General features: G+C 46.1%; 1 protein-coding gene and 1 long non-coding RNA gene across 6 annotated transcripts in view; one reads left to right on the top strand and one right to left on the bottom strand.

The window, feature by feature from the left end:
* LOC135055867 (threonine--tRNA ligase 1, cytoplasmic) overlaps positions 1 to 27,582 on the top strand; it is a 407,014-nt gene that overhangs the window by 333,583 nt on the left and 45,849 nt on the right. For all 5 annotated transcript variants that reach the window (XM_063960452.1, XM_063960445.1, XM_063960437.1 and 2 more), the window contains 7 exons: positions 3,782 to 3,860; positions 9,794 to 9,940; positions 10,874 to 10,972; positions 12,933 to 13,099; positions 13,909 to 14,071; positions 15,775 to 15,912; positions 24,970 to 25,047. In XM_063960452.1, the coding sequence (XP_063816522.1) occupies positions 3,782 to 3,860; positions 9,794 to 9,940; positions 10,874 to 10,972; positions 12,933 to 13,099; positions 13,909 to 14,071; positions 15,775 to 15,912; positions 24,970 to 25,047 (871 nt within the window). The remainder of the gene's footprint in view (positions 1 to 3,781; positions 3,861 to 9,793; positions 9,941 to 10,873; positions 10,973 to 12,932; positions 13,100 to 13,908; positions 14,072 to 15,774; positions 15,913 to 24,969; positions 25,048 to 27,582) is intronic.
* LOC135055893 (uncharacterized) lies at positions 18,058 to 20,113 on the bottom strand. Its single transcript, XR_010243844.1, has 2 exons — positions 19,848 to 20,113; positions 18,058 to 18,716 (listed from the first exon to the last, which is right to left on the bottom strand). It is a non-coding gene; the product is annotated as an uncharacterized LOC135055893 (long non-coding RNA).

Here is a 27,582-nt window from a genome sequence, read left to right as displayed (position 1 = left end):
ATAGCGATAAAACTTGTAGCCAGTCGTCCCCACTTTTTATCAGTTCTCTATCAGTGTCCTCAGTTGGGGTACATGAAAAGACAAGTGGTGGAGAATCATAGAGCAGACTTATACAAGTTTATTCTTAAAAGTTCACAATTAAAAAGATTAGCACGCGTACCCAAAGTGACCTTCAGAGGAAGGCACAGTATAGCACATATAGGGGTAATTAGAAGGCTTCCCCTATTAAGCTGTACCTTCACCGAGTCCTGGACAGCAGTAAACACCAACGCTTTTCAACCTGTAGGGTCTTTGTCAAGGTGTACTATAGGTTGGTGATTCCCAAACCATGTCCTCAAGCCACCTTAACAGTCCAGGTTTCTGTGCGCAAGCATGGATATCCTTAAAACTTGGACTGTTAAGGTCTCTTGAGGGCAGAGTTTGACAAACCCTGCTGTCCTTAATCTACAGACCATGATTCTAAAAAAAAAGTGGTGTCAGTTGTTTTAGGGTCATGGTCTTTACGTAAAGAACACTAGACAATAATGTGAATCCAATGAAACATATATGCAGGGCCTGTACTCGCATGGTGTAGGGTTATTTTGTAACGCGCTACGAATGGCACCATTATGTTCATTGATTATTTTATGGATACATCTAAAAGGATAGAAAGTAGGATATGTTAAGATTAATTATGGTTAACGTGAATTTGGCTAATTTTATTTGCCTTGAATAATAAAAAGATTATCTTAGCACTGGACAACCATCTGTGGTCTATAGAGTATCTGAACTGCTCATGTTCATGTATATACCTCACTCTGGATAACTGCGATTATCTTAGGTGATATGTAAGGTTTCACAGTTTCTTTGCAGACGATACTAAACTGTGTAAGGTAATTAATTCAGAAACCGATGTGGAGTCTCTACAGCAGAGGTTCCCAAGCTCTGTCCTCGAGGCACCCTAACAGTCCAGGTTTTAGGTATATCCATTCCTCAGCACAGATGGTTAAATCAAATTGACCATGGTGCTAATTAAGTCACCTGTGGCCAAGCATGGATACATTTAAAACCAGGACTGTTGGGGTGCCTTGAGGACCGCATTTGGGAACCTCTGCTCTACAGAATGACTTAGTTAAACTGGAAATCTGGGCGTCTAAATGGAGAATGAGAAAAATGCAAAGTTATGCACTTTGAGACAAAAAAAAACACTTGCATCCTACACTCTAGATGGAGAAAATATAGGGGTAACTATGGTGGAAAAAGATTTGGGGGTGCTCATAGATAATAGGCTTAATAACAGTACACAATGTCAAACTGCAGCAAAGAAGGCAAGTAAAGTGCTTGTGTGCATTAAACGGGGAATTGAGACAAGGGACGAGGATGTAATCCTGCCGCTATACAAATCATTGGTACGTCCGCACCTGGAATATTGTGTTCAGTTCTGGGCACCATATTATAAAAAAGATATCTGGGAACTAGAAAGAGTTCAAAGGCGAGCTACTATATTGATTAAAGGGTTAGAGTCGCTGGAATACGAGGAGAGGCTTACTAAGTTAAGTATGTATACACTAGAAAAGAGGAGACTAAGAGCAGACATTATTAATATCTTCAAATATGTAAAGGGTCATTACAAGGAGCTAGCAGCGGATTTGTTTATTAAAAGAACCCTGTATAGTACACGTGGGCACTCGCTGAGGCTAGAAGAGAGAAAATTCTGTATACAACGTAGGAAAGGGTTCTTCATAGTAAAGGCAATAAAGATTTGGAACTCATTGCCAAAGAAGATAATAATGGCAGACTCTGTAAATGCATTTAAAAATGGATTGGACACATTTCTAACTGGAAAACGTATCCAGGACTATAGCATTTAACATATTGACATCAAAATTATCTGGGAGTGACCAGAATCATAGCTGTCAATCTGTACTAAACCATTACTTCAGCAGGCGCATTATAATATGAACAGATTAACGCAGAATACAGGTTGAACCCGATGGGCATTTTGCCTCTTTTCAACCTCACTAACTATGTAACTATGTAACAGTTCACTACAGCAGATAAAATAAACTCAGACTTGAAGATAAAGGGTAGAGAGGCCCTGCTCGTGAGAGCTTACATTCTGATTAAGGGAGTCCACAGCCTAAAGTAGAGGAGTGACTGGCTCAGAGTGGCAGTTGGGATCATTGTGAGGGGGTACTATTGTGTAAGTAGTATACTGTAGGTGGGAGTAGGGTAAGCTCTAATACAGTGATTTTCAACCTTTTTTTTACTTGCGGCACACCAAACAATATTTTAAAATTTCCAAGGCGCACCATCAGTTCCCCACAGAAAAAAAAAACAAAAAACACACATTGGCCCTCACAGTAAGAAAAACAACATACATACATTGGCCTACACAGAAAAAACAATCACATTGCACCCCACATAAGTCATGTTGCTCCCTATATAAATCCTATTGCTCCCCACATAAATCAATCACATTGCTCCCCACATAAATCCTGTTGCTCCCCACATGAATTATTCACATTATTCCCCCCATAAATCCATAAATCCTTATTCTCCCCACATAAATCCTATTGTTCCCCACAGGAGAAATAAAATAACAAATATTAGCCCCTACCGGTCAGCTGTCCTCCTCCCTGTCTCTCAGTGGCGGGTGTTGTTCATAGTGGAGTGCTGCGAATACTGAGCAGCGGGCGGTCGGGCAGGTGTGGATGTGGGTTGGCAAGGAAAGCTGTGTATGCAGGCAGGAACTGGAAGATGTGTATACAGGCGGGTGGGCTGGCTGAGTGGTGAGACGCAGCATCCATGACCTATGATATCACACCGCCGTGTCTTCAAGGCATAGGTCACGGTCGGAGCATGACTGATCCTCTAAGAAGAGCCCGGGGTCAACAGTTCACTCTGAAGGTGGAGGAAGCTGCTCTGGCACCACGGCACACCTTGCAGCTGGTCGCGGCACACTAGTGTGCCACGGCACACTGGTTGAAAAAGCCTGCTCTAATAGATGGTGTTTTAGAGTGTTTAAAGATTTGGAAACTGTACGAGAGTCTGATCAGGTGTGATAAGGAATTCCGTTCCATCATGGGAAGTGACAAAGGAGAGTTCCTGTCGGCATTATGACAGGTGGTTACTGGAGACCAGAGGTAAATGATGAGGGTAATTATTTTGGTATGAGAGTTGAGATGTAGCAAGTGGTGGTGTAGCTGGTGACTTTATACGTGAGGGCGAGTCATTTTGAATTGGATTCTGGAGGACACAAGAAGCCACATGAGTATATGTGAAGGTGGCAAGAGATGAACATCAGTCTTGCTGTGGCATTTAATATGGACTGAAACAGGGATAGAAGGGTGAGAGTATGGCAGATAGCAGGAGGTTGCAGTAGTCAAAGTGGGAGATGAGAGGGTTGGTAGCACCTTAGGTGAGAAAACTGTATGTTCTACTGATATATGTAAGGTGGGGAGAGACTGGATATGAGGACTATAGCACACCAGTACAGGACACCTGGGAGGCCATTGTGGTGTTACTGATGGTGAGGAACATGTGTGGGGACTCTGGTAGGAGGGAAGGGGAGATCTGTTTTGGACATGTTTAGGTAGCGCGGGGACATGTGGAGATAGCAGAGAGGTAGTTGGTTACATGAGTGAAGTAGGAGAGAGATCAGGAGAGAAAGATTTGGGTGTCAGCATAGATGTGACTGCATTCCTAGGAATGTAGCCACAGTACTATATTAATTTGGGAAGATATATAGTTGTATGACAATGAGTCCTTGCTTTAATAACGGTCTTATTTTCTCTTATAGATGTGGCCCCTTAATTGACCTCTGCAGAGGACCCCATGTGAGACACACAGGGAAGATTAAAGCCTTCAAGATTCACAAAGTATGTGTGTGTGAAATGCGCATTAGCCACACTTGTCCTAGATGTCGCCTATAGGATTCCACACGTTATTTTCCTTCTTTGTTAAATGTTAAGATATAGCAGGCGTGACATAGACAGGTCCTCAGAGCAAAGCGTGTGCATAAGATATCCGCCTGTACTGTGCGAGGCCTGGGAACAGGGCCCGGTGCCTGTGTTATGCCAATTTGTATAACCTTCTCCCCTCCGGTGATTAATCTCTGTGGAGAGACAGATGGACGCTCTACACAAGACCTTTTACCAGGAAGGAGAATAATACACCTTTCTATGCCTAGATTGTCTTGGCATTTGCATAAATAATCTGACTTTAATTAAGTAAATAATTTGTCTTGATAATTAATTAATATTTAACTACCTTATTGTTTTGTACATCAATGGAAAAAGCCTTAATATAATTATTGGTTTATCACTTGGTAGTACACATCAGTGTTACAAAAAGAGGAAGACACCTGTTGTTTATGCCTTGACGCGTAAAAAGGCTATCGCTGCGTAACCTAAAATGACAACGCATGAAGCCATCACTGAGCATACAGCCCTGCTGTCTTCTGCTCTGCCCCATCCACAGATACACGCCAACTTATTACCCTGCCAGATGTGTCCAATTTGACCAGGAGTGCATGTGACCAAATCTGCTTAATCTGATTGGGTGACATTACTGTGGCTGGGCACTTACCTTCCATCTTACCTTCCATCACGATCGTCATCTGATAGATCTTCCTGTTGATGATAATCGTGTTAATTGATTTTCAGGCAATTAGGTTTAAACAACAGAAAAGCATAGCTTCCATTGTCGCCTCTTAGAGATTCTGTAAATGCGAACAGAAGCCGCCAGCGATTATTATTGTGTTGTACAGTTTTGCTTCACTGAGTAAATTTTTCATATACTTAAGGATAATACAGGTGTTATAATGTCCGCTGAATAATTAATGATATTGTAAAGCTGTAAAACAAACATCACTTGGAATAACTATCGAGTAAATGTTCATTAATATGTATCCTGTAATTCCTGCACGTTTGATAGATACTTGTCAGTTATAGTGAAAGCAGAAAACATGGCGCTGTGTGACTAGGTGTTATATAGCTGACTGCGCTGATTATTATACTGGTGTCGCGTGTGCTGATTATTATACTGGTGTCCCGTGTGCTGATTATTATACTGGGGTCCTGTGTGCTGATTATTGTACTGGGGTCCCGTGTGCTGATTATTATACTGGGGTCCCATGTGCTGATTATTTATACTGGGGTCCCTTGTGCTGATTATTATACTGGTGTCCCGTGTTCTGATTATTATACTGGTGTCCCGTGTTCTGATTATTATACTGGTGTCCCGTGTGCTGATTATTATACTGGGGTCGCGTGTACTAATTATTATACTGGGGTCGCGTGTGCTGATTATTATACTGGTGTCATGTGTGCTGATTATTATACTGGGGTCCCGTGTGCTGATTATTATACTGGTGTCCCTTGTGCTGATTATTATACTGGTGTCCCGTGTGCTGATTATTATACTGGGGTCCCGTGTGCTGATTATTATACTGGTGTCATGTGTGCTGATTATTATACTGGTGTCCCGTGTGCTGATTATTATACTGGTGTCCCGTGTGCTGATTATTATTATACTGGGGTCGCGTGTACTAATTATTATACTGGGGTCGCGTGTGCTGATTATTATACTGGTGTCATGTGTGCTGATTATTATACTGGGGTCCCGTGTGCTGATTATTATACTGGTGTCCCTTGTGCTGATTATTATACTGGTGTCCCGTGTGCTGATTATTATACTGGGGTCCTGTGTGCTGATTATTATACTGGGGTCCCGTGTGCTGATTATTATACTGGGGTCCCGTGTGCTGATTATTATACTGGTGTCATGTGTGCTGATTATTATACTGGGGTCCCGTGTGCTGATTATTATACTGGTGTCCCTTGTGCTGATTATTATACCGGTGTCCCGTGTGCTGATTATTATTATTATACTGGGGTAGCGTGTACTAATTATTATACTGCTGTCCCGTGTGCTGATTATTATACTGGTGTCCCTTGTGCTGATTATTATACTGGGGTAGCGTGTACTAATTATTATACTGGTGTCCCGTGTGCTGATTATTATACTGGGGTAGCGTGTACTAATTATTATACTGGTGTCCCGTGTACTAATTATTATAGTGGTGTCCCGTGTGCTGATTATTATACTGGGGTAGCGTGTACTAATTATTATACTGGTGTCCCGTGTACTAATTATTATAGTGGTGTCCCGTGTGCTGATTATTATTATTATACTGGGGTAGCGTGTACTAATTATTATAGTGGTGTCCCGTGTGCTGATTATTGTACTGGGGTCCCGTGTGCTGATTATTATACTGGGGTCTCGTGTGCTGATTATTATACTGGTGTCCCGTGTTCTGATTATTGTACTGGGGTCTCGTGTGCTGATTATTATACTGGGGTCTCGTGTGCTGATTGTTATACTGGGGTCTCGTGTGCTGATTATTATACTGGGGTCCCGTGTGCTGATTATTATACTGGGGTTACGTGTGCTGATTATTATACTGGGGTCCCGTGTGCTGATTATTATACTGGTGTCCCGTGTGCTGATTATTATACTGGTGTCCCTTGTGCTGATTATTATTATTATTATACTGGGGTAGCGTGTACTAATTATTATAGTGGTGTCCCGTGTGCTGATTATTATTATTATACTGGGGTAGCGTGTACTAATTATTATAGTGGTGTCCCGTGTGCTGATTATTGTACTGGGGTCTCGTGTGCTGATTATTATACTGGGGTCTCGTGTGCTGATTGTTATACTGGGGTCCCGTGTGCTGATTATTGTACTGGGGTCTCGTGTGCTGATTATTGTACTGGGGTCCCGTGTGCTGATTATTGTACTGGGGTCTCGTGTGCTGATTATTATACTGGGGTCTCGTGTGCTGATTGTTATACTGGGGTCTCGTGTGCTGATTATTATACTGGGGTCCCGTGTGCTGATTATTGTACTGGGGTCTCGTGTGCTGATTATTATACTGGGGTCCCGTGTGCTGATTATTGTACTGGGGTCCCGTGTGCTGATTATTGTACTGGGGTCTCGTGTGCTGATTATTATACTGGGGTCTCGTGTGCTGATTATTATACTGGGGTCTCGTGTGCTGATTGTTATACTGGGGTCTCGTGTGCTGATTATTATACTGGGGTCCCGTGTGCTGATTATTGTACTGGGGTCTCGTGTGCTGATTATTATACTGGGGTCCTGTGTGCTGATTATTGTACTGGGGTCCCGTGTGCTGATTTATTGTACTGGGATCTCGTGTGCTGATTATTGTACTGGTGTCTCGTGTGCTGATTATTATACTGGGGTTCCGTGTTCTGATTATTATACTGGGGTCCCGTGCGCTGATTATTGTACTGGGGTCCCGTGTGCTGATTATTATACTGGTGTCCCGTGTGCTGATTATTATTATACTGGGGTCGCGTGTACTAATTATTATACTGGTGTCCCGTGTGCTGATTATTATTATACTGGGGTCGCGTGTACTAATTATTATACTGGTGTCCCGTGTGCTGATTATTGTACTGGTGTCTCGTGTGCTGATTATTGTACTGGGGTCCCGTGTGCTGATTATTATACTGGGGTCTCGTGTGCTGATTATTGTACTGGGGTCCCGTGTGCTGATTATTATACTGGTGTCCCGTGTGCTGATTATTATACTGGGGTCCCGTGTGCTGATTATTATACTGGGGTCTCGTGTGCTGATTATTGTACTGGGGTCCCGTGTGCTGATTATTATACTGGGGTCCCGTGTGCTGATTATTATACTGGTGACTTGTGTGCTGATTATTATACTGGTGTCCCGTGTGCTGATTATTATACTGGGGTCACGTGTGCTGATTATTATACTGGGGTCCCGTGTGCTGATTATTACACTGGGGTCCCGTGTGCTGATTATTGTACTGGGGTCCCGTGTGCTGATTATTATACTGGGGTCCCGTGTGCTGATTATTGTACTGGGATCTCGTGTGCTGATTATTGTACTGGGGTCCCGTGTGCTGATTATTGTACTGGGATCTCGTGTGCTGATTATTGTACTGGGATCTCGTGTGCTGATTATTGTACTGGGGTCCCGTGTGCTGATTATTGTACTGGGATCTCGTGTGCTGATTATTGTACTGGGATCTCGTGTGCTGATTATTGTACTGGGATCTCGTGTGCTGATTATTGTACTGGGGTCCCGTGTGCTTGCTGATTATTATTATACTGGGGTCGCGTGTACTAATTATTATACTGGGGTCCCGTGCGCTGATTATTATACTGGTGTCCCGTGTGCTGATTATTATACTGGGGTCCCGTGTGCTGATTATTATACTGGGGTCTCGTGTGCTGATTATTATACTGGGGTCCCGTGTGCTGATTATTGTACTGGGGTCCCGTGTGCTGATTATTGTACTGGGGTCCCGTGTGCTGATTATTATACTGGTGTCCCGTGTGCTGATTATTATACTGGGGTCCCGTGTGCTGATTATTATACTGGTGACTTGTGTGCTGATTATTATACTGGGGTCACGTGTGCTGATTATTATACTGGGGTCCCGTGTGCTGATTATTACACTGGGGTCCCGTGTGCTGATTATTGTACTGGGATCTCGTGTGCTGATTATTATTATACTGGGGTCGCGTGTACTAATTATTATACTGGGGTCCCGTGTGCTGATTATTATACTGGGGTTCCGTGTGCTGATTATTGTACTGGGGTCTCGTGCGCTGATTATTGTACTGGGGTCCCGTGTGCTGATTATTATACTGGGGTCTCGTGTGCTGATTATTATACTGGGGTCTCGTGTACTGATTATTGTACTGGGGTCTCGTGTTCTGATTATTATACTGGGGTCCCGTGCGCTGATTATTGTACTGGGGTCCCGTGCGCTGATTATTGTACTGGGGTTCCGTGTTCTGATTATTATACTGGGGTCCCGTGTGCTGATTATTGTACTGGGGTCCCGTGTGCTGATTATTATACTGGGGTCTCGTGTGCTGATTATTATACTGGGGTCTCGTGTGCTGATTATTGTACTGGGGTCTCGTGTGCTGATTATTGTACTGGGGTCTCGTGTGCTGATTATTGTACTGGGGTCCCGTGTGCTGATTATTGTACTGGGGTCTCGTGTGCTGATTATTGTACTGGGGTCTCGTGTGCTGATTATTGTACTGGGGTCCCGTGTGCTGATTATTATACTGGGGTCTCGTGTGCTGATTATTGTACTGGGGTCCCGTGTGCTGATTATTGTACTGGTGTCCTGTGTGCTGATTATTGTACTGGGGTCTCATGTGCTGATTATTATACTGGGGTCCTGTGTGCTGATTATTATACTGGTGTCCCGTGTGCTGATTATTATACTGGGGTCCCGTGTGCTGATTATTGTACTGGGGTCTCGTGTGCTGATTATTGTACTGGGGTCTCGTGTGCTGATTATTGTACTGGGATCTCGTGTGCTGATTATTGTACTGGGGTCTCGTGTGCTGATTATTATACTGGGGTCTCGTGTGCTGATTATTATACTGGGGTCTCGTGTGCTGATTATTGTACTGTGGTCCCGTGCGCTGATTATTATTATACCTGGGTCCCGTGCGCTGATTATTATTATACTGGGGTCCCGTGTGCTGATTATTGTACTGGGGTCTCGTGTGCTGATTATTGTACTGGGGTCTCGTGTGCTGATTATTGTACTGGGGTCTCGTGTGCTGATTATTGTACTGGGGTCTCGTGTGCTGATTATTGTACTGGGGTCCCGTGTACTGATTATTGTACTGTGGTCCCGTGTGCTGATTATTATACTGGGGTCCCGTGCGCTGATTATTATTATACTGGGGTCCCGTGTGCTGAATGTTGCTGTGTGAATTGCAGAACTCCTCAACTTACTGGGAAGGGAAGGCCGACATGGAAACCCTGCAGAGGATCTATGGAATTTCTTTTCCGGATTCAAAAATGCTGAAGGAGTGGGAGAAATTCCAGGAGGAGGCCAAGAATCGGGACCACAGGAAGATTGGGAAAGTAAGCTCTAAACGTAATTAATGTTATCCAGCATCTCAGATATGAAAAAATATATATTTGGTTTCCAAATGAAGTGTGAAAAAAATGTGGCTCGTCTGGCGCGTTAGGAACTGGGGGTAGCAGTTTGTTTTTCTGAATGTAATATGCACATTGTTAAATATACACTTGCTATAAAAGTGAGTGACCTGCATGAGTAAGTGGTTATGTTGTCTTCTTTTGTGTTAATGTTCAGAACACTCTGTGAGCAGATTACTGTAAAGAGATCAGGGTACCTCTCCAGGGGTAGATGGGCACCTCCAAACACGCAGCAGCCAGGAAAACAGCACACTAGTCCGGGGTTTTCGTGCAATCTAGCCGTGCTAGTTTTATTGTGTAGTATAAAACAAAACATAAAAATAATTCCTAGGCCATCTGGGCACTAATTAGACATAATGAATTCCCCCTCTCAGAGTAGGACCTAATGTCCCTACCACAAACATAGACATATGCACAGTGCTTACAGTCCGTAAACCACAGTGTCTCACCAGTTTGCTGCCTGTTTCCTGAGGTAGTGAGCTCCAAGCCAATCCCTGACACAGCTTATATGAGCCGCCTAAAGACCCAAAATGGTCCTATTGGATGGAGCCCGCCCTTCCATATTGCATCCACACCCCCAGGACCCATATCTGGCCTTTACTAAAAGCCCAAACTCTCATCAAGTCTGTTTAGCAAAAAAAACATTTATCACTTTACCAGTGCATCTATCACCATACATACATACATACATACATACATACATACATACATACATACATACATACATACGACATTTAGTAACCTATTTGACAGAGTAATTCTGTGTTTTATTTTGTACATATGTGAATGTGTCACGATCTTAGCAGAAAATCTCTCTGTGTTTGTATTGCTAATATGCTGCTGTCTGTATTATCTCAGGAGCAGGAGCTATTTTTCTTTCATGAGCTGAGCCCAGGGAGCTGCTTCTTCTTACCCAAAGGGGCCTTCCTCTATAACCAGCTAATTAACTTCATCAGGGTGAGTACTGTACATGCTCCGGTCGCCTATACACAGTGGCAGTGGTCTCTCTGAAGGCCAGATTAATATTTATGAGAATGCAGCCTATTAGGAGCCAAGGAGACTCACGATCAAATCAGAACCAGTGAATTCACTGGGGCACCAGAATCATAAGGGGTAATTTAATTGTTTTGTGGGCAACCATACGTAATGGACGTCCACTGGAGCAATTCAATTGTTCCCCATCCTTGGGTGCGCTTTCTACATGTGCGCACCCATTAGTATCAGGTTTAGCCACAAACAACTTCTTGGGTCATCGAAACTTCCGATTAATCGCAGATTTCAGCTCCCACCTCAGGAGGCTGGGAGCTAAAATGTGTCTTTCCCGCTGCATGCGCGTTTCAACAATTGAATTGCTCGGTCAGGCGCCACCTAGTGGCAGCCAGGGGGAAAACGATTGAATTTCACCTATAAGCTGCAGTTTCAGAATTACTGTCCCTATTTTAAGTAGGAGACGTATACTGTATGTAGGTATTTCCTCTGAACAAAATATCTCACTATCCCAAAGAGACTGTGGGGTAACTATGGTGAAACAGATGACATTGTTTGCCAGGCAGCATTATTCATTTCACAAGCACTCCTTTTACTACCACAATTAATCTGTCTTTGTGGAACTGAGAGTTTTTATTTGACCTTTTTATTTATTTTGTTCTCTCCAAGGAACATAGTTTCCCTAATTCTCCACAGATGACAATAACTCGGCATACAGTAACGATAGTAATTTGTACATGATTTAGAAAGAACAGACTATATACAGTTGTGATAACGTTAATTCTTCATTTCATAGCCAAAGTAAATTCAGCGACTTGTACACAGAGACCTTGACTGTTATTATGAAAACAATTTCTTATTTTGTTTTATTTATTTTTTATCAAGGGACTCATTAGTGAATATTGAGGGATTTCCCCATTCTGACAATGGCTGGGTTAGGGTTATAAGGGGGAATCCAACATGTTGGAAATCCTTGATTTGCCAATTCCGACCAAAAAATTATTGTATCCAGGAGTCAGGTATTGTTTACATGCTGTTTTTTGCCGTTACCCTGATGGATCAGTGATCATCGATGTTCACCAATCATTGGATTGGATGAGCAGGATGGGGAATCGAGCAGTAGATGTATGGCCCACTTTAGCTCTGCCTGGTGAAACTGAGGGTGTGTACACACGGTGAGATCCTTGCTATGCCCGATTTTCACTTGCGATTTCCCTTGAACTCCCTGGAGCCCATATAGCACAGATTTTGACTAACTTTTCTTGAGATATGGACTATGTGTGCTTACGATTTTGGCTTATGTGAGAGGTCATTGACGTGAGATGAACTAGATAGTACACCGATCTAGCAAGGACTGACTTGCCTGCACAGTCTGTCTTTTCTTGCGATGCCGACCTGGCGGGACCGCGCATCTGGATCGAATCGGGATCGCAAGGTGACTTTCACCTTGCCATCTGCACTAACTTTTCTTGCGATTTTGACTATATAGTCAAAATCGAAAGACAATATCTTACAGTGTGTACACACCCTGAGTCTGACCTGTGATCACTGTATTCTTAATCGCATCAAATATATTAGGCAAAGTACTTGTATCTGATCATCTACAGTTGGTCACATGTTAATACCAAGATGTCTGACCTGATCGTCAATTAACTAGAGCTTTCTCCATATTGTCCACTTGGTGTGGTCACATGGGATAGAGCTATGGAGCCGCTGGGTTGCATGTGACTCAGCACTTTGTGCCTTGCTCCTCAGTGTTGTCCTGAATACCTGGTGCTTAATAGGCTGCAGTCTTGTAGTCACGGAGTCCACCAATCGTGTGTGAGTGACAGGGAACCCTTAATAGTGGGCAGGTGACCCAACACCATTGCATATTATCAGAACAGTATGGAAATTCCACCCATGTTCCACTTTTTTCCCCCCTTTCTAGCAAGAGTACAGGAAGCGCGGGTTCCAGGAGGTGGTCACCCCCAACGTTTACAACAGCAAGCTATGGCAGACATCCGGCCACTGGCAGCACTACAGTGAGAACATGTTCTCTTTTGAAGTGGAGAAGGAGATATTTGCTCTGAAACCTATGAACTGCCCGGGACACTGGTATGAGATCCAACAGTGATTAATGCACATACACACGCCAGGTGTGATCTTTAGGGTTCCTGCCAGGCAGAATCCAGTGCTCCGCTCAAGGCACTGTAATTGCGCATCTCAAGGTTTTTTGTTTTGTTTTTTACTTTCAAAAACTTCTCTGGTTCATTATTTTTATTTTAGTATTAAAATAAAATGACCTCCCCTGATTCGTGTAACTAAGTGCAGGCTACCTCTGCCCCATCCGTCCCCCCTTGGCTGTTTACGAGCCAGTTCCCCAGGGCTCTATACCCTGAGTAATTTTCTGTGCAGTAAGATTAATGAGTGGGTGCAGCATTCTGATTGGTTAGTATACCAACCCTTCTAAACAATGAACTCCACACAGGTTCCCTAGAGGTTATGGCAGTCAGAGGGTAGGGGGCTACTTTTAAAACAAAAATAATACCAAATTTCAGAGTGGTTGTTTTAAGCTGAACACCCCCCCCACCCCCCCCCCCCCCACCCCCCCACACACACACACACACACACACACACACACACACCAACACACGTCTTGTATCAGAATTCCTCTCTTTACATCCAAAACTGTATGTAAGTAGATGACTGCGCGCTGTCATATTTACTATTTGGAAGTAGACGACTACATGCTGCCATATTTTTGTTAAAGTCGTTGGCACTAGAAAACAAAGCGCAGAACGGTCAACAAAGTTACCTATCCAAGGTGCGACCTGTTTTACGGTGAAGGCTTCTGTAGACGAGTGCAGCCTGACTGAGGATGCCTGCAGACTGATGTTCTATTACTTCTCTCCTGTTGGATTCAGTTTGATGTTTGATCACCGGCCGCGCTCTTGGAGGGAGCTGCCTCTGCGCATGGCTGACTTCGGAGTCCTTCACCGCAACGAGCTGTCTGGCGCGCTTACGGGACTGACACGAGTCAGGCGATTCCAACAGGACGATGCCCATATATTCTGCACCATGGATCAGGTATACTTCTGCTTACAGGGTTCTGCAGTGTGACTCATACTAAGTATTTTATACAGATGAGTCTAAGCTCATACAGCGACTAACGTGCCTGCGGATGTGCGCTGGATTTGCGTATGCACCTGTGATCCATAGATCTCGCAATCACGCGGTGCAATCGAGAGTAATCACACCTGCGGCTAAATAAATGAGGACATGTCTGTACATGGCATGTCAGCAGCAGATAGGGGACTAATGAATGGTGCAAAGGTTTGTGTAAGATCATCGTTATTTGCCAAGATCCACTGTATGCTACCATATTTCTGCAAAAGTCCACCCCCTCTCACTAAGTAATCCTATGGTATCCGGTCTTTAGGTTGACAACACTTAGGTCAACCACTATTAGTCGACATGGTAACGGTCGACACATGAAGAGGTCGACATGATTTTTTGTGAACTTTTTCATATTTTACAATCCACTGCGATGGGGAATATCAACCTGAAGCTCGCTCGCCATGCAAGGGGGCAAGGTGCACTAAATGGGGTTCCTGGCGAAGAAGAAAACGACACCCAAAAAACAAAACAAAAAACTCACTTCGACCTTTTCCATGTCAATTTAGTGACCGTGTCGTCCTATTTCAGGTATCGACCTAATGACTGTCGAGCTAGTTACTGTCGACCCAACTGTCCACACCCAATCATATACACTGCACTGTTGTTTTAGGTCATTTAACCCCATCCAAAGCATAGTCCTCCTAGTTTTGGGTGCAATTGACCTTTATGTTTCGCTTGGTGAACTGATTCAGCGATGGATGCAGTGCGCGTTGCTGACCCGTCTTTGGACGCAACAGCGATGCTCATACAGATGGGTCCACGGTTATCTTGACTAGTTTTCTGCGCCTAGGCACAACATGACTTATTAGCGTAAGCCCTTCATCTATTGTTCTCAGCTGCAATACAATACAGAGAACAATACAGCAGGGCATTAAGTCATTACAGCAGGGGATTAACGCCGACTGGCCAGTCTCACTTAATCCTATTAAAGGTCAAGATAAATGTGGACCCATCTGTATATAGTAATGCTGCAGGAGATGTCTACAAGGAGAAGACTCATCCTGCCAGCATCTGCGATCTGAGTGCTGCGTCTGAAGATGCAGCCTCGGATAACTGATAGCGATGTTCGCAGACATCTGCCATCTGAGTAAGCCTCAGCTTTCCCAGAATGACTGGCAGAGCTGATCGGCCAGGGCAGACACTGACCACGTTATGCCTGCAAAATGTGGGCAACACACCCCTGTTTTGTAGAACAGTCCCCATAGCCGCCCATGCTCCACCCCCAAGACACTGCAGCCAATTATGCTGCGGCTAATGGGGAACGGCTAGTGAGCACGCAGAAGGAGACGGCGCGTGTGCAGCACAGATCCTGCGTATTCGCTGATTGCTGTCGCATAGTGAAGATAAGAACCAACGATTCCATCCTTACAAATATTGTTCAATCGGACTTTTAACATGAATCACGGCTGATTTATATGTTACATTTCCAGCCATTATCACATTCTGGATCCTGTGATGTCAATTAATCTGAGATGTTGATTGAGATGATACTGTAAATAATGCAGATTTTTTTTTTTTTATTCTATTTAACAAGACATTGCCGGCCTTCAGAAGAAAAGCCCATGATTACTAGGCAGAGAGTCTGACAGGGACCTGTGCTTTTATCATTGCAGATTGAAGATGAGATAATGAACTGCCTTGACTTCCTGCGTTCCGTTTATAACGTCTTTGGTTTTACCTTCAAACTAAACCTTTCCACGCGGCCGGAGAAGTTCCTCGGGGATGTGGAAGTTTGGAACCAGGCGGAGAAGGTAAGAGGGGGGGGGTCATAACTGATCATAATGGAAGATGTTTGTAAACCCTCTGTGGTATAATCCACGTGTCGCTGGTAGGTCCACCGTTCATGCACCGACCAAGGTAGACGACATTTACAATGGAACTTTAACGGTGTCGTTCTCGTAGCGTAGCTTCTGTGGAGAGGGGAGTGGTTCTTACACCAGATGCATTCAACGTGTAGCTCTCCCACTGCTTTGGAACTACGTATCCCAGCATGCCCTGCGTACGTTTTGCTATTAGGGTATGCTATAACCGTGGCAGGGCTGTAGTACCGCAGTGGCTGGAAGGCCACTTGTTGAATGCCCCTGACTTACCCGGATGCATCGTGAGGCAGCGCTACACATGCTGGGTGGCCTTGCCCTGTGCTGGGTGGACCTCAGCATGGGAGGAGATGGATGCTGATCTTGCTGCGTATGCAGGAATCTGCATCCATCTCCTAATAACCCCCAATGCCAGCCACCATTTACATCTTGTAAAAACCGCAGACTTCAGCCGTCGCACTGTGTAGACGCGTCTAAGCTTGTCCAGGCTTGTGCGCTATAGAGCACAGTAACGAAGTCTCCCGGGTGTGCAGCCCGCACCGCTTGCTAAGAGGAGGCTTAATATAAAATTCTGGCTGTGTGTATAAGGTGTATATGAAACATAAATGCATTCTGTGCTTAGACTTGGGTCCCATCGCCATGATATCTCATTATGGTATGCAGTTATTCCAAAATACGGAAAAAGCCGATTACCAAAACACTTCTGGTCCCAAGCATTTTGGATAATGGGATACCTGTATCAGTATTCTTGGTACTAGAGTGTGCAACTGCATTTCTCTTTTTCTTGTATAGTTCTGTCAGTGCTGGGAAGAAGCAGCTTTGTTGTGTCTTCTCATAGTTCTGTAAGCCATCCTTACCCCATTAATCCTCTACACCGTGGTCCTCTCCTCATACATAAAAGGGAAAGTACAGACTGCACCTACAGAATATTTTCCCTAGTGGCCGGGGTAAAATGTGCAGTGATAGGCCTGTGCTAAATAACAGTTTGTACCTTGATGTACACATTACTTGGGATGAATTCACAGTACCATGACACCTTGTATCTTTTAATGTAACGTGAGCCACACAACGCAGTTTTTAGGCCGTTTCTTTTCTTTTTCAGAAAATAGGAAACTGCTTTATGTTCAGGGCAGCAAATTAAGTCTTGCCGATCATGTATTGTCTTTAACCCTCAGTGTGCATGATAACATTATCCAATTTATTCGGATGGCAGCCCAACTTGTAGACCCTTACTGAGACATGGTAACGTCTAACATAAAAAAATACAAATAAGGTGTAATTTATGTGAAAGCACACCATGGGGGCTACATAACTGGTTCTAAGATCATAGACCTGACAGTCAGGTATAAGGCTGGTTACCTATAACCCCCCAAAGGGATCTTAATTTCCAATATGATAGCAGTGTGTGTGCGCCCGTGCTGGGTAATAATGACTATATGCTTATCTGACCATTTAATGATGCTTCCAATGACACAGTAGCTCCCAAAGATCCATTCAGCATATTGGGGGTCATTCTGAGTTCGCTCGTTGCCGATTTTCGCAACGGAGCTATTAAGGCAAAAATGCGCGCATGCGCATGGTACGCAGCGCGCATGCGCTAAGTATTTTAGCACAAAACTTAGTAGATTTACTCGCGTCCGAACGAAGAATTTTTATCGTTGAAGTGATCGGAGTGTGATTGACGGGAAGTGGGTGTTTCTGGGCGGAAACTGACCGTTTTCAGGGAGTGTGCGGAAAAACGCAGGCGTGCCAGGATAAAACGCGGGAGTGTCTGGAGAAACGGGGGAGTGGCTGGCTGAACGCAGGGCGTGTTTGTGACGTCAAACCAGGAACGAAACGGGCTGAGCTGATCGCAGTGTAGGGAGTAAGTATCGAGCTACTCAGAAACTGCTAAGAATTATTTATTCACAATTCTGCTAATCTTTTGTTCGCTATTCTGCTAAACTAAGATACACTCCCAGAGGGCGGCGGCCTAGCGTGTGCAATGCTGCTAAAATCTGCTTGCGAGCGAACAACTCTGAATGATCCCCATACACACTCCATGTGGGGGGGGGGGACAGAGAGAGAAAGAGTGCAGTATCATAATGCATAAACATTTTATTAGGAAATTGTAATTATAAATACATTATGTGTCTGCAAGCACCTCCCCGATGGTGGTGGGGGTGTGCCTCCCCGATGGTGGTGGGGGTGTGCCTCCCCGATGGTGGTGGGGGTGTGTGCCTCCCCGATGGTGGTGGGGGGTGTGCCTCTCCGTTGGTGGTGGAGGGCGTGCCTCTCCGTTGGTGGTGGTTGGGGGCGCATGCCTCTGATGTTAGTAGGGCATGCCTTCTCAGGTGATAATATTAGGCCACTTGCCTCTATGGCATGGGTGCCTCTCTTGCCCGCGGTGGTGGGGGCTGTTGTCTTGCCCGAGGGGCCGGAGGCTGTTGTCTTGCCCGCGGTGGTGGGGGCTCCTGCCGTCCCCTATGGGCTGGGGGCTGTTGCCGTGCCCTAGGGACTGGGGGTTGTTGCCTTGCCCGGGGGGCCGGAGGCTGTTGTCTTGCCCGTGGTGGTGGGGGCTCCTGCCGTGCCCTAGGGGCTGGGGGCTGTTGTCTTGCCCGGGGTTGTGGTGGCTCTAGCTGTGCCCTGGGGGCCAGGGGCTCTTGCCATGTCCTTGGGGCAGAGGGCTGTTGTTTTGACTGCGGTGTCATAGGCTTGTGCCTCTCCAGAGCTGGTTGTGGCTCATCTTTCGGCATCACCTTGATTAAATAAAGATGAAATAGAAATTCAGTGCAATGTGGTGGCGATATTAGTACCCAGAATAACATTGTTAGATGCCACCTGAATGTAGTAAAGAGCACACTCATGGAGGCATTCGGGTACATGAGGTGGGCTACAGACATATACGGGTACATGAGGTGAGGATTTCATAGATTAACAGGGATGTTCAACGTGCGGCTCTCTGGCTGTTTTGGGGCTGCACATCCCAGAATGCCCTGCTTTAGCATTCCCTAATAGCAGCACTGTGAATGTCAGCATACCAATACACACCCTCCTATTTGCATAGTCATGGACAGTGGAAACAAACCAATTACACCCACCTGCAAGTCTAATAACACTTGTCCCACTCATAAAGCACCCCATTATACCTGCCCCATTCCTTCTACCCCAATTTCCATACTTTTGTACTTTTTATTATTGGCCAATTAAAAGCTAAGTGCCTAATTAGTCATTCAGAGGATGTGCCAGGGGTACTGAACCAAATCCCGACATTATTAATATAATGGGGATTTTCCCTAAGTCACCCAATGATCCACACCCGTTCTAGTGGTCCGGCTCATATAGGGTGCTGGTCCAGTGCATCCTGGGAGTCTGAAAAGCTTAGACTGTTAGGTGCCAGATTGGCTGTCGCTACCTTATATCCCAAGGTAGATCCTGTGGACACTGGACTTCAGAGAAACAGGGTTATCTAGGTATGTCTACCATAACCTCTGCTGCTTTTTACCACGAAAATGGCTCTCCGAGGCTAACTGATTTCAAACCTATGTCGAGAAATACAGTGTATGTGTGTATGTGTATATGTATGTGTATATGTATGTATGTATGTGTATATGTATGTATGTATGTGTGTATATATATATATATATATATATATATATAATTTTCTCCAAAAAAGTGTCTTCTTTGCTATTTTAAACGACCCTTGTAGTTATAAATAAACCCTTAGTTTAATCCGATTTGGGCAGAGACACCTCCTACTAAATTGGGACAAAACCTCCGTCTATGCCCTGAAACGCCCACTTTCAGGTGAGCCCCGTCTCTTATAAAGTCCATGAAAAGCCCTAATTGTGTAAACAACAAAGTAAAAATAAAATTAATGGTGCACTTACCTCCCTCTTGCCGAATGGCCAACGGATGGTGAACGGGATGCAGCTCATGGCTGCTCCCTAATCCCCTCTCTCTCCTCTCCTCTCGCCTCTAATATAAACTAAATCTAATATACAAACTAAATATATATAAATATGACACTACAGTGCCCTCTAAACTTTACACTAACAAAAATTATTAAATACTAGAACTGAACTATTTATGGACAATGTTCAAGCAAATGTCAGGAGAACTGAACAGTTGCGTCCCTCTCTAGCGGTTGCACGAGACAGGATGAACCCTATTGTGCTGTCCTGGCTTAGAACTCATTGTGTCATTGTAGGACCATTATGATGTCATCGCACAGACATTAGCAGCAGCCATACAGGCAAATATGTGTATGCCATAAAGTATCAGCCTGTGTATAGGGGTAAGCAGGGGTGGAATAGCATATCTCCCAGCTGCCCCAATTCACACACCATGAAAGGGGCAATATTTAAACCAAAATGAGTGCAGTGTTGCGAGGCTTATTCTGTCCCAATGTCACATGTCTGAATGCTGTGAAGTGGATCATGCATTGCCAAGTACCATAATAAAGTTTGGGTAGGGGCCTGGCGATGCGGCTCCAGCCTCCCAGGGCACACTCTGTGCTCTCAGAAGGGCAGAGCGGACGCCTCTTCTGATCATTTGCGACCTTGATAAAGCCGTAACAGCGACACGTGCATTGGCGGAACGCTCGCTGTGTGTTATGGTAACAGTGATATGTTGCTGTGTGTGAGTGAGGGTCAGTCAGTGGAGCTAGATAGTGGTATCACACGCGAGCCATAGAATAGATAGGTGCCGAATGCTGATTGGCTATACGGACTCACCCAGTCTGTAGTAGAAGAATAGGGAGCCTCTGGTCTACACAATTATATATCTACTGACTAAAGGAATAAAGACACAGTAACAGTTCAAGCTCATTCAGCTAAATAAATTTGTGTGTATTATTTAATAACAGTTTGGAATGCCGGAGTGAATCACTGAGCTCTATCTGTCAGTGTAACACCTACCCTGCATAGCGCTGGCTTACTGACACATTGTGTGTACCTGTAGCCTCCTACCCTGCATGATGCTGGCTTACTGACACATTGTGTGTACCTGTAGCCTCCTACCCTGCATGATGCTGGCTTACTGACACATTGTGTGTACCTGTAGCCTCCTACCCTGCATGACGCTGGCTTACTGACACATTGTGTGTACCTGTAGCAGCCTACCCTGCATAGCGCTGGCTTACTGACACATTGTGTGTACCTGTAGCCTCCTACCCTGCATGACGCTGGCTTACTGACACATTGTGTGTACCTGTAGCAGCCTACCCTGCATAGCGCTGGCTTACTGACACATTGTGTGTACCTGTAGCCTCCTACCCTGCATGACGCTGGCTTACTGACACATTGTGTGTACCTGTAGCAGCCTACCCTGCATAGCGCTGGCTTACTGACACATTGTGTGTACCTGTAGCCTCCTACCCTGCATGACGCTGGCTTACTGACACATTGTGTGTACCTGTAGCCTCCTACCCTGCATGACGCTGGCTTACTGACACATTGTGTGTACCTGTAGCCTCCTACCCTGCATGACGCTGGCTTACTGACACATTGTGTGTACCTGTAGCCTCCTACCCTGCATGACGCTGGCTTACTGACACATTGTGTGTACCTGTATCCTCCTACCCTGCATGATGCTGGCTTACTGACACATTGTGTGTACCTGTAGCAGCCTACCCTGCATAACGCTGGCTTACTGACACATTGTGTGTACCTGTAGCAGCCTACCCTGCATGATGCTGGCTTACTGACACATTGTATGTACCTGTAGCAGCTTACCCTGCATAGCGCTGGCTTACTGACACATTGTGTGTACCTTTAGCAGCCTACCCTGCATGACGCTGGCTTACTGACACATTGTGTGTACCTGTAGCCTCCTACCCTGCATGACGCTGGCTTACTGACACATTGTGTGTACCTGTAGCCTCCTACCCTGCATGACGCTGGCTTACTGACACATTGTGTGTACCTGTAGCCTCCTACCCTGCATGACGCTGGCTTACTGACACATTGTGTGTACCTGTATCCTCCTACCCTGCATGATACTGGCTTACTGACACATTGTGTGTACCTATAGCAGCCTACCCTGCATAGCGCTGGCTTACTGACACATTGTGTGTACCTGTAGCAGCCTACCCTGCATGATGCTGGCTTACTGACACATTGTGTGTACCTGTAGCCTCCTACCCTGCATGACGCTGGCTTACTGACACATTGTGTGTACCTGTAGCAGCCTACCCTGCATAATGCTGGCTTACCGACACACTGTGTGTACCTGTAGCACCCTGCCCTGCATGACGCTGGCTTACCGACACATTGTGTGTACCTGTAGCAGCCTACCCTGCATAACGCTGGCTTACTGACACATTGTGTGTACCTGTAGCAGCCTACCCTGCATGATGCTGGCTTACTGACACATTGTATGTACCTGTAGCAGCTTACCCTGCATAGCGCTGGCTTACTGACACATTGTGTGTACCTGTAGCAGCTTACCCTGCATAGCGCTGGCTTACTGACACATTGTGTGTACCTTTAGCAGCCTACCCTGCATGATGCTGGCTTACTGACACATTGTGTGTACCTGTAGCCTCCTACCCTGCATGACGCTGGCTTACTGACACGTATGTACCTGTAGCAGCCTACCCTGCATAACGCTGGCTTACCGACACATTGTGTGTACCTGTAGCAGCCTACCCTGCATAACGCTGGCTTACCGACACATTGTGTGTACCTGTAGCAGCCTACCCTACATAACGCTGGCTTACCGACACATTGTGTGTACCTGTAGCAGCCTACCCTACATAACGCTGGCTTACCGACACATTGTGTGTACCTGTAGGAGTCTACCCTGCATAACGCTGGCTTACTGACACATTGTGTGTACCTGTAGCAGCCTACCCTGCATAACGCTGGCTTACTGACACATTGTGTGTACCTGTAGCAGCCTACCCTGCATAACGCTGGCTTACTGACACATTGTGTGTACCTGTAGGAGTCTACCCTGCATAACGCTGGCTTACTGACACATTGTGTGTACCTGTAGCAGCCTACCCTGCATAATGCTGGCTTACTGACACATTGTGTGTTCCTGTAGGAGTCTACCCTGCATAACGCTGGCTTACTGACACATTGTGTGTACCTGTAGCAGCCTACCCTGCATAATGCTGGCTTACTGACACATTGTGTGTACCTGTAGTAGCCTACCCTGCATGACGCTGGCTTACTGACACATTGTGTGTACCTGTAGCAGCCTACCCTGCATGACGCTGACTTACCGACACATTGTGTGTACCTGTAGCAGCCTACCCTGCATAACGCTGACTTACCGACACATTGTGTGTACCTGTAGCAGCCTACCCTGCATGATGCTGGCTTACTGACACATTGTGTGTACCTGTAGGAGTCTACCCTGCATAACGCTGGCTTACTAACACATTGTGTGTACCTGTAGCAGCCTACCCTGCATAACGCTGGCTTACTGACACATTGTATGTACCTGTAGTAGCCTACCCTGCATGACGCTGGCTTACCGACACATTGTGTGTACCTGTAGTAGCCTACCCTGCATGACGCTGGCTTACTTAAACATTGTGTGTACCTGTAGCAGCCTACCCTGCATAACACTGGCTTACTGACACATTGTGTGTACCTGTAGGAGTCTACCCTGCATAACGCTGGCTTACTAACACATTGTGTGTACCTGTAGCAGCCTACCCTGCATAACGCTGGCTTACTGACACATTGTATGTACCTGTAGCAGCCTACCCTGCATGACGCTGGCTTACCGACACATTGTGTGTACCTGTAGTAGCCTACCCTGCATGACGCTGGCTTACTGACACATTGTGTGTACCTGTAGCAGCCTACCCTGCATAACGCTGGCTTACTGACACATTGTGTGTACCTGTAGGAGTCTACCCTGCATGACGCTGGCTTACTGAAACATTGTGTGTACCTGTAGCAGTCTACCCTGCATAGCGCTGGCTTACTGACACATTGTGTGTACCTGTAGGAGTCTACCCTGCATAGCGCTGGCTTACTGACACATTGTGTGTACCTGTAGCAGCCTACCCTGCATAACGCTGGCTTACTGACACATTGTGTGTACCTGCAGCAGCCTACCCTGCATAACGCTGGCTTACTGACACATTGTGTGTACCTGTAGCAGCCTACCCTGAATGACGCTGGCTTACTGACACATTGTGTGTACCTGTAGCAGTCTACCCTGCATGACTCTGGCTTACTGACACATTGGGGTAAATGTATTATGCCCACACGTATCATGCGTGTATAACGCTTCCTGCTGCCACTCTTTACCGAGGTGAAGCAGGAAGCAGTAGCATGGAGATGTATTATCATCTGGGATGCTGATGGGAGAGTGCAGGACCGTTCATGTCTAGGATGCACACTGTAAAACCTGCACAGCAGCGCCCCCTGTCTGTATTATGGCCCTCATTCCGAGTTGATCGGTCGCAAGGCGAATTTAGCAGAGTTACACACGCTAAGCCTACGCCTACTGGGAGTGTATCTTAGCTTCTTAAAATTGCGACCGATGTATTCGCAATATTGCGATTACAAACTACTTAGCAGTTTCAGAGTAGCTTCAGACTTACTCTGCCTGTGCGATCAGTTCAGTGCTTGTCGTTCCTGGTTTGACGTCACAAACACACCCAGCGTTCGCCCAGACACTCCTCCGTTTCTCCAGCCACTCCTGCGTTTTTTCCGGAAACGGTAGCGTTTTCATCCACACGCCCCTAAAACGCAGTGTTTCCGCCCAGTAACACCCATTTCCTGTCAATCACATTACGATTGCCGGAGCGATGAAAAAGCCGAGAGTAAAAATACTATCTTCATTGTTAAATTACTTGGCGCAGTCGCAGTGCGAATATTGCGCATGCGTACTAAGCGGATTTTCATTGCGATGCGATGAAAAATACCGACCGATCAACTCGGAATGAGGGCCCATGTCTGTATTCTGATACGTATTTAAGTCAATGATTTACTTTGCGGATTTCATTTGTCAGATGTGTGAAACACTTTGTATTTGTGTTTGCAGCAACTTGAAAACAGTCTGAATGAGTTTGGAGAGAAATGGGTGCTAAATCCAGGTGACGGAGCATTCTATGGACCGAAGGTTAGTTCCCGTACATAAAGGACGTGTGTGTATGTTCCAGCATAACTCTTACAATCTGGAGAAAAATTCTGCGGGGGTAAGAAACACCTAGCACCCCTAGGGGTGGGGGAGGGGAGGGGGTGACATGTAAAAGTCCATAGTTTTTGGCATAACCCTGGAATGCCTGGAGCAATTTACATAGAGGCACACACGGGTAGGGGCAGAGGCATACTCTAGTTTCGAAGCTAAGCAAAGAGACCTAGGGCCCTTTGACATAGTCAGCCTGCAAACCTAACATATGTAACATACAGCTTGCGGAGCTTGACCTGTCGTCCCAGCATGTACAGCACTGTGCAGGGCAGCATCAGAGGCGGGACGAGGTAGAGAAGGAGGCGGATTATTCTCCTCAGCACCAGCATGTACAGCACTGAGCAGGGCAGCATCAGAGGTGGGACGAGGTAGAGAAGGAGGCGGATTATTCTCCTCCGCACCAGCATGTACAGCACTGAGCAGGGCAGCATCAGAGGTGGGACGAGGTAGAGAAGGAGGCGGATTATTCTCCTCAGCACCAGCAGTTACAGCACTGAGCAGGGAAGCATCAGAGGTGGGACGAGGTAGAGAAAGAGGCGGGTTATTCTCCTCAGCACCAGCATGTACAGCACTGAGCAGGGCAGCATCAGAGGTGGGACGAGGTAGAGAAGGAGGCGGATTATTCTCCTCAGCACCAGCATGTACAGCACTGAGCAGGGCAGCATCAGAGGTGGGACGAGGTAGAGAAAGAGGCGGATTATTCTCCTCAGCACCAGCATGTACAGCACTGAGCAGGGCAGCATCAGAGGTGGGACGAGGTAGAGAAGGAGGCGGATTATTCTCCTCAGCACCAGCAGTTACAGCACTGAGCAGGGCAGCATCAGAGGTGGGACGAGGTAGAGAAAGAGGCGGATTATTCTCCTCAGCACCAGCATGTACAGCACTGAGCAGGGCAGCATCAGAGGTGGGACGAGGTAGAGAAAGAGGCGGATTATTCTCCTCAGCACCAGCATGTACAGCACTGAGCAGAGCAGCATCAGAGGTGGGACGAGGTAGAGAAGGAGGCGGATTATTCTCCTCAGCACCAGCATGTACAGCACTGAGCAGGGCAGCATCAGAGGTGGGACGAGGTAGAGAAGGAGGCGGATTATTATCCTCAGCACCAGCATGTACAGCACTGAGCAGGGCAGCATCAGAGGCGGGGCGGGGTAGAGAAAAAGTCGGATTATTCTCCTCAGCACCAGCAGTTTGACAGCATCAATCCAGTGAAGGCCAGAGGTGCGGCATGACAAAGATTGGTATTATTCTTCAAATTCCGCAGCAAAGTACGGGTATTCAGCTACTATATATATTTATATATTCTTTATGGCCTCATGAGTTTGGATCAAACTTAAAGTGAGAAACACTTATGTTTTAAATATTTGACAGCAATGAGGTGATATAACCTGGCATTCTGATGAGAATTTCTGCAGCGGGGTACACTGGTATTCCACAGGGAATAACTTTGGGGTGTAGAGTTGGATCTTGATCCGAGGCACCAACAGGCTAAAGCTTTGACGGATCCCAGGATGCACTGCAACACCTCTACTATAACCCCGCCTCCAGGCACTGGAGCTCAGTTTGTAAATTGGTGCCTGCAGTGCAGGCAGCTAACAGGGAGGGCTATGTTAGGCAGCCCTGAAAAGAGCTTTTCTGAAGAAAGAAGACTTCAAGGGCCGCAGCACAGGCACTAGTTGCTATATGTCATTCTGACACATCGTGTTGCGGCTCCCTCACCTCCCCAGCGGCGCTGTATACTCCCGCACCCTGGTTGCCGGGTACTTACAGCGGAGGCGCTCCTGTCTCATCAGGCACACACACACCGCCGCTGCTCTCCGGGATCGCGTGGCCGCACGTTAAGGGAGGAGGTAAGAAAGTCCCCCAGATGGGATACTCCGAAATCGCGATCCGGGACGCGGTCTCCGGAGATGGACCGCGCCGCTGGCGTGGACACTCTGGCCGTACAGGGACCCCACTATATCCACCAGGGCAAGGAGCACAGGTCTGATTTTACTAAAATCTGCTTTCCATAGGCTCCATAGTACCCAGTGGTGAAGTCCAGCATAAGTGAAAGGGCGCTGACCTGTAGCCCCTCCCCCAGCCCCAGGCGCCATCTACAGCAGATGTTTTCACTCTGGAGCTGCATATCTCTCTCCCTCACTCCCTGTCAGCGTTCGGGCGCCATTACACAGAGCTGCGCTGATCCTGGGACTGCTGTTCACTGTCTCCTCTGTAAAGCTGCCTGCCTCATCAGCGCTGTGCATTTACAGGACACTTAAGTAATTCTACATATCGTTTAGACAGTGTTAGTTAATAACAAGTGCATACCTACAGGAATATTTAATACAAGTATTCTGTGATATACATCCAGTGTTAACTGTGCATTGTTATATCTGTATACATACATAGCTATATGTAGTATTACTAGTCCAGTGCAGTTTTATTGTTAGTAATAATTTCTGCATTGTACATGTGACTGTGTGTGCC

This window comes from Pseudophryne corroboree, chromosome 1 (assembly GCF_028390025.1).
Source record: "Pseudophryne corroboree isolate aPseCor3 chromosome 1, aPseCor3.hap2, whole genome shotgun sequence".
NCBI lineage: Eukaryota > Metazoa > Chordata > Amphibia > Anura > Myobatrachidae > Pseudophryne > Pseudophryne corroboree.
The sequence above is the reverse complement of the archived record's forward strand: the minus strand, read 5'-3'. Positions and strand labels throughout refer to the sequence as shown.